Source organism: Borostomias antarcticus (assembly GCF_949987555.1).
Source record: "Borostomias antarcticus genome assembly, chromosome: 2".
In the NCBI taxonomy this organism is placed as follows: domain Eukaryota; kingdom Metazoa; phylum Chordata; class Actinopteri; order Stomiiformes; family Stomiidae; genus Borostomias; species Borostomias antarcticus.
The window spans coordinates 4,559,473-4,566,972 of NC_140235.1; the positions used below are offsets into that span (position 1 = coordinate 4,559,473).

Sequence of the window (7,500 nt, forward strand, 5' to 3'; positions counted from 1 at the left end):
GAAAGCAGCAGCCGGCTGCAAACCAAGTTCACTTCTGACAGATGGATTGAATGACAGAGGGGTTGCGGGCGCCAGAACGGGCCTGGCAGCGCCGTCCGCTGAGCACGGCCGCCAACAGGAGAGGAGGTGTGAACAGGTGCAGGACTGCTGAAGGAAGCGCCACCAGATGGAGGGAGCCACAGCCAGTTTAGTTAAAGGAAAAAGGGTGGGAGGGGAGAAGGGAGGGATGGAGGGAGGGAGTGAAGGGGGGGGGGGGCGCTGGGATGGAGAAGAAGAAGAAAAAACGACGGAGAGGGAAAAAAAGGGATGGGAGGGAAGACGAGAGCCCCGAGGACGGACGGATGGATGCGGGTGGGGAGAACGCGGGGTGGGAGAACGCGGGGTGGGAGAATGCGGGGTGGGAGAATGCGGGGTGGGAGAACGCGGGGTGGGAGAACACGAGGTGGGAGAACGCGGGGTGGGAGAACGCGAGGTGGGAGAACGCGGGGTGGGAGAACGCGGGGTGGGAGAACGCGGGGGTGGGAGAACGCAGGGTGAGAACGAGTGCCTCGGCACGGCTACGGAGGGCTGCTTTTTGTTTTTCTAAGTCGGAGAGATACTGTTGGAGGAGGAGGAGGAGGAGGAGGAGGAGGAGGAGGAGGAGGTGGGCTGGGAGGAACTAGGGGCGGAGGGCAACTGACGCACACCGCCCAGCGGCGGAATAAATGTGTGTGTGTGTGTGTGTGTGCGTGTGTGTGTGTGTGTCTGTTAGATGCTACCGCACCCATGCTGTGTGGTACAAGGCAAGGCAAGTTTATTTGTATACCACATTTCAGCAACAAGGCAATTCAAAGTGCTTTACATGAGACATTAAAAGCTTCAAGTCAAAGTGCAAGAAACACATAAAAGGTAATATAAAATGAAATGTAAAAAAAAAGACATTTAAAATAAAATACAGGAATAAAAGTTACAGTAATGCCTCACTGTACAACAGCTACTTCTTTGTTGCTGTCAGTCTAAGCATCAGACTTTTTTATATATATTTTTGGGGCATTTGTGCTTTATTATATAGAACAGTGTAGACTGACAGGAAAGGTGAGAGGGGGAGGGGGAGGACATGCAGCACAAGGCCCAGGCCGGATTCGAACCGGGGCCGCTGCGATAAGGACTAGCCTTAACGTGGTACGCGCCTTAACCGATGAGCCACCAGGGTGCCCCAACATCAGACGTTTGAGTAGGAATAAATAAAGGAACAAGTGAGGTGTTATGAACAGGGATGGAAATTAGCAAGAGGCTAGTATTTCATACGTCACTCTGGTGAAACTTGGCTACTACTGGCCCTTGAAGAAGCATCAGACACTAGAGAATCCAGGTTAGTAAACGTTTCAGGCCACTAGCCTGGCTGGCCAGTGCCAACAATGCTTCCATTAAGTTCCATCCCTGGCTATGAATGATGAGTGATCTCATAGAATAAAAGCACAGGGTCGCAAGATATATTTGTGTAATACTGTAATTGTATTACATTATAGTATTGGTGTGATGTTGAGGGATTTGTGACGGTACATCCTGTTATTCTTCCATTCTGTACATACTGTATGAGTTGGTAGAGTAACATCACATTACATGGAATTATCTTCAAGGTTTTGTTTCTTAGAAATATCTCAACACTCTTTCCAGTAAACAGTAAAAATTTCAAATTGTCTCTCTAATCAACAGCTGACCAGAATGTTTTTTGTTTTTTTAAGAGTAAGAGTGTCTGTGGTGTAGTCCAGTCCAGGGTCCGGCCTCTCTTTGTTTTCCCCTCACACCAACGCTAGCGGCTGCATCTGTTAGCCGAGGCGCTCCAGAGCCGACTCCTATCTGCGCTGGTTGTTAGGAATTGTAGCATTTGGTGGTTCCTGGCGCCGGATCACGGAGCACCGCAGGGTGCATCTCCGGCTGCGCTCGGCTGGGCACTGGCAGGCCAAATCAAATGGACAACAGCTTGACTAGTGCCCACTTAGGCAGGCATGGGCCCTTCCTCATCACTCCAGCATCCACAGCCATGAGACACCCGGCCTCTGTGCTCAACTACCTACACCGCTGTAGCTACTCCAATACTGTAGCTACCGGCTACTCTGTCTAACTAGCTACTCCAATACTGTAGCTACCAGCTACTCTGACTAACTAGCTACTCCAATACTGTAGCTACCGGCTACTCTGCCTAACTAGCTACTCCAATACTGTAGCTACCAGCTACTCTGCCTAACTAGCTGCTCCAATACTGAGCCTACCAGCTACTCTGCCTAACTAGCTACTCCAATACTGTAGCTACCAGCTACTCTGCCTAACTAGCTACTCCAATACTGTAGCTACCAGCTACTCTGCCTAACTAGCTACTCCAATACTGTAGCTACCAGCTACTCTGCCTAACTAGCTACTCCAATACTGTAGCTACCAGCTACTCTGCCTAACTAGTTACTCCAATACTGTAGCTACCAGCTACTCTGCCTAACTAGCTACTCCAATACTGTAGCTACCGGCTACTCTGCCTAACTAGCTACTCCAATACTGTAGCTACCAGCTACTCTGCCTAACTAGCTGCTCCAATACTGAGCCTACCAGCTACTCTGCCTAACTAGCTACTCCAATACTGTAGCTACCAGCTACTCTGCCTAACTAGCTACTCCAATACTGTAGCTACCAGCTACTCTGCCTAACTAGCTACTCCAATACTGTAGCTACCAGCTACTCTGCCTAACTAGTTACTCCAATACTGTAGCTACCAGCTACTCTGCCTAACTAGCTACTCCAATACTGTAGCTACCAGCTACTCTGCCTAACTAGCTACTCCAATACTGTAGCTACCAGCTACTCTGCCTAACTAGCTACTCCAATACTGTAGCTACCAGCTACTCTGCCTAACTAGCTACTCCAATACTGTAGCTACTTCCTCTGCCTAACTAGCTACTCCAATACTGTAGCTAACTAGCTACCACCCAAGTCACCAGCTACCCTATCTACTGTAGATATCTACTCCAACCCCATTAACTATCAGCTATTAGCTATTAGCTATCCTACCTGTACCTGTAGACAGGCAACCCCAGTAACTCAGCTATCCTACCCAGATACTTAGCCAGCTTATCCCCTGTAACTGGCTGCTCTACCTAGATAGCTACTCCAGCCCCAGTAACCAGCTGGCAGCTGCCCTACCTACTGTAGCTTCCCCAACATTACATTACATTACCGTCAGACGTTTTAATCCAAAGCAATTTAGAATAATTGCATTTAACGTAGGAAGTCAGTGTACTTCTACTCACCAGAACTCACAGGTGCATCTCCTTTCTAAAACAAGTGACTGAGAGCATAATCTACTGCTAAAGGCAAACTAAAAATTCAATAGGTGCTTAAGAGGGAGGATCTTGGTAGTACTTCTCGAAGAGGTGAGTGTTGAGCCTCTGGCGAAAGATGGCCAGCGACTCTGCTGTCCTGACGTCAGTGGGAAGTTCGTTCCACCAATGCGGGGCCCGGACAGAGAAGAGCCGTGCCGATCGACCGCAGGGGCCTCGGAGTGACGGGGCAACTCGCCCCGAGGTAGCAGAGCGTAGCGGTCAGGAGGGGGTGCAGGGCTTGACCAACCCTAGTAACCAGCTACTCAGCGTTGATTGCTACAGTAGCTACCGCAACTCCAGCGACTCAGCCACCCAGCCTAGATAGTTACCCCAAAACAAGCGACAGAGCCAGCCGACACCTAGCTTGAGTAACCCAGCCACCGACTCTGGCTCTAGGCCATACAGTGGACTGCACCCCCCCCCCCCCCCGATTCACTCCACTAGGTAAACCCAGCTCTGCCCCTGACTGGCTGGACACAAGGTCACATCATTGCCCCAAGTGAGCAAAGACCTCTAGCCCAGGTCATAAAATAGACAAATAAACAAATAAACAAAAAGCTTATGTTACATTCAATTATAAAGTACTGTACAGTAATCTGTTTAAATTCTGTTTATTGTATTGTTATTGAATTGGGCCTCGACTAGGGGACATATGCCCTGCACTCATATCATCAGTCCACTGAGCAGTATGTCCCTCAAGTCTGGTGACCTGCAGTTGTGTTCTCCTGCTAATCTCTTTTGTTGGCCAACATTTTCTTCCTCACTTGTTCAGCTTGCTGAACAGCAGTGCAATAATAACCTGGTTATTGAAATGTCTGACTTGGTCGTCTACAGCCAGAATGTTTCTGGCGATACTCTTGTCAACACAGTAGGACGGAGTATCATCTGATATTAGAATCCAGGCTGCTGCAGCAACTCTGATGGAATGAGGGCAGCCATCTGTATGATGAACGTGAGAACAGACTCATATAATGCTAGTCTTAGCTTGCTCATAAGGAGCAAAAATAAACAAATTGTTAATTCTTCCACTTTCTCGTCTCGTTTCACTCTCTCTCTCTCTCTCTCTCTCTCTCTCCCTCTCTCTGACCACAGCTCCCCTCGTCCTTCTGTTCCAAACTCCAACCCCCCCCCTCGCTCTCCTCCTCCTCCTCCTCCTCCTCTTCCTCCAAGCAAACTCTCCGCGTCGCTCCTCCAGTCATCCTCCTGTGTTCTGGAACTTTCTGGCCGGCTGTCTCATGCTAATTGGTGGTTAAACACGGTGGGTGTGAGGCTGGCCCCCCCCTGGAAGCCGACAGAACCAAATGGCTGGCAGTGGCCGCCTGCCCCCCCCCCCCCCCCCTGCCCCCCGCGGGGCGCTGGTGTGGATGGTGTTTTTAGGCCGCTGTTCAAGCACAGCAGGGGTGCTGCGTTCTCTCCTGGTGTCCCAGGCACACCCAGCATCCGGCGTTCACACACACACACACACACGCACCGATAGGCGCTCACACACACACAGAGAGGAACGCGCACATAGACGCAGACGCAGGAACACACACACACACACAGGCACACAGCGTTCACACTCCAGACGACAGCAGGAGTACAGACGCGGTCACTTTGGAGAGTCAGTCCAAACCCTGCAGGGGAGAAAAGTTTACTGTGCTCTCTCTCTCTCTCTCTCTCTCTCTCCCTCTCTCTCTCTCTCCCTCTCCCTCTCTCTCTCTCTCTCTCTCTCTCTCTCTCTCTCTCTTCATTAACACGCTTTTGGAGGATTGGAGGATTTCTTTTCTTTGTGTGTGTTTTTTTTTCTTCTCTAGGCTCAATGTTGTTTTTCAGTAAAGTCGGATAATCTGCCAGATTGCGCGGAGTTGGTTCTGCCAGATTGGTCATGCTTTTCAGAGTTTTATCATGTTTGCAAATGTACAGACCGCCAAATTCCTCCAAACTCTTTGAACTAGGTGTCAGTATGCTAACACCACGCAAGTTTAATTGGTTGCACAAGAATCACCATAGTTTTGTTATTTGCTGTATCACATACTTAGTGATGAGTTTTCTGTAGGTCATGCGTTATGCTGTGTTCACACCGGGGGCGGATTTTTCCTGCGGCGCGGCGAGTTTACACGGCACGGGTGGCGCAAATCGCAGAACTTGGCGGCGCGGCGGCCAGGATTTGCCGCGGCGATCAATGAGATCGCGATTGATCGAGATCAATCAGACCCATTGATGAGACCCATTGATCCCGCGGCGAGATTGGGCGAACTGGGCGGCGCAAATTTTCTCGCCGCACCCGGTGTGAACATAGCATTAGAGTGTCCGCCCCGAGATCGGGAGGTTGGGGGTTCGATCCCCGGCCGAGTCATACCAAAGACTATAAAAAATGGTACCCACTGCCTCCCTGTTTGGCACTCAGCATCAAGGGTTGGATTGGGGGTCAAGTCCCTGCGACACTAGCGTCATGTCCAGGGGGTGAACTTGTACATCCAGCTGCCTCACGCTAAGGAATCAGAATAGGCTCCTGCCCTATGGGTCACTAGGCTCCAGAACCATCGCTTCTCAAGGCTACTTACTTCACTTTTTGAGGTCATAAAGGTCTATTTGACCCCTCTGAAGGCGTACCTGATTCCGCTGCCTGATCAAGTTGAGATCGGTCGCCAGCAGCAGAGCGCAGAACGCTGACGTGACGGGGATGAGCCCGCTGGCGCCTTCCTGGAACGCTGCCGACTCCTTGTCTTGCGCGGACCGTCCCTTTAATACGAGCAGCTTCAGCGCACGGCCCACCCAGCGGCGTCTGGAGCGTTAGAGTGATCGTGATGCGTACGAGTGGATGGAGCAGTGGCGCTAGCTCCGCACGGCTCTGCGGGGTGGGGTTGAGCTGGGCTGGGTGGTGTTGAGCTGGGTTGGGCTGGGTTGGGCTGTGTTGTGTTGGGCTGTGTTGCGTTGTGTTGTGTTGGGTTGTGTTGTGTTGGGTTGTGTTGTGTTGTGTTGGGTTGTGTTGTGTTGGGCTGTGTTGTGTTGTGTTGTGTTGTGTTGTGTGGTGTGGTGTGGTGTTGTGTTGTGTTGTGTAGTGTTGTGTTGTGTTGTGTTGTGTTGGGCTGTGTTGTGTTGTGTTGTGTAGTGTTGTGTTGTGTTGTGTAGTGTAGTGTAGTGTTGTGTTGTGTTGTGTTGTGTTGTGTTGTGTTGTGTTGGGCTGTGTGGTGTGGTGTTGTGTTGTGTTGTGTTGTGTCTGTTTGTGTGGACAGCTGCAGCTACACTCAGGGGCTCTCTGTCTGGGGCTTGACACTTCTACCCTTCAACCTCCTCCTGAGATGTAACGCTGTGTCTCTCCCTCTCTCTCCCTCTCTCTCTCTCTCTCTCCCTCCTCTGTCGTTCTTTACGGCTCTCTTTGTCTCTCCCTTTGTCTCGCCTTCTATGTCATTTTTGTCTCTTCTTTTTTTTTTTTTCTTGCCCTCTGTCGCTCTCTCTCCCCCTTCATCTCTCTCTCTCTCTGTCTCTCCTCCCTCTCTCCCCTTCCCTCCATCCCTCTCTCTCTCTCCCCCTCCCTCTGTCTCTCTCTCTGTCTCTCCTCCCTCTCTCTTTCTCTCTGTCTCTCCTCCCTCTCTCTCTCTTTCTCTCTCTCTCTCTCTCTCTCTGTCTCTCCTCCCTCTCTCTCTCTCTCTTAACTCTCTCTCTCTCTCTCTGTCTCTCCTCCCTCTCCCCCTCCCTCTCTCTCTTAACTCTCTCTCTCTCTCTCTCTGTCTCTCCTCCCTCTCTCTCCCCCTCCCTCTCTCTCTTAACTCTCTCTCTCTGTCTCTCCTCCCTCTCTCTCCCCCTCCCTCTGTCTCTCTCTCTCTCTCCCAGGCAGGAGAGGGAGGTGTTGGAGCGTTGCCGTGGCGAGGACATGGCGGCCGTGACCCTCTCAGCGCAGCAGCGAGAGTGGGAGCTCACACTCCGACTGCAGCGGGAGGCGGAGCAACACCAGCGCCACGGTGGGTCCGTCAGCTGGACAGCACAGCCAGCGGCCAACAACACCGACACCTCACCCTCTCCCCCCTCACCCTCTCCCTCCCTCACCCTTTACACCCTCATCTCACCCTCCCTCACCCTCTCCCCCCTCACCTGGCCCTGCTTCACCCTCTCCCGCCTCACCTCACCCTCCCTCACCCTCTACACCCTCATCTCACCCTCCCTCACC

At 51.6% G+C, this 7,500-nt stretch overlaps 1 protein-coding gene across 1 annotated transcript in view; it reads left to right on the top strand.

Annotated features, from left to right (window-relative positions):
- sdccag8 (SHH signaling and ciliogenesis regulator sdccag8) overlaps positions 1 to 7,500 on the top strand; it is a gene marked incomplete at its 3' end in the record, with an annotated part of 46,841 nt that overhangs the window by 18,990 nt on the left and 20,351 nt on the right. The window contains exon 15 of the mRNA XM_084461392.1: positions 7,167 to 7,294. Coding sequence (XP_084317518.1) covers positions 7,167 to 7,294 — 128 coding nt within the window. The remainder of the gene's footprint in view (positions 1 to 7,166; positions 7,295 to 7,500) is intronic.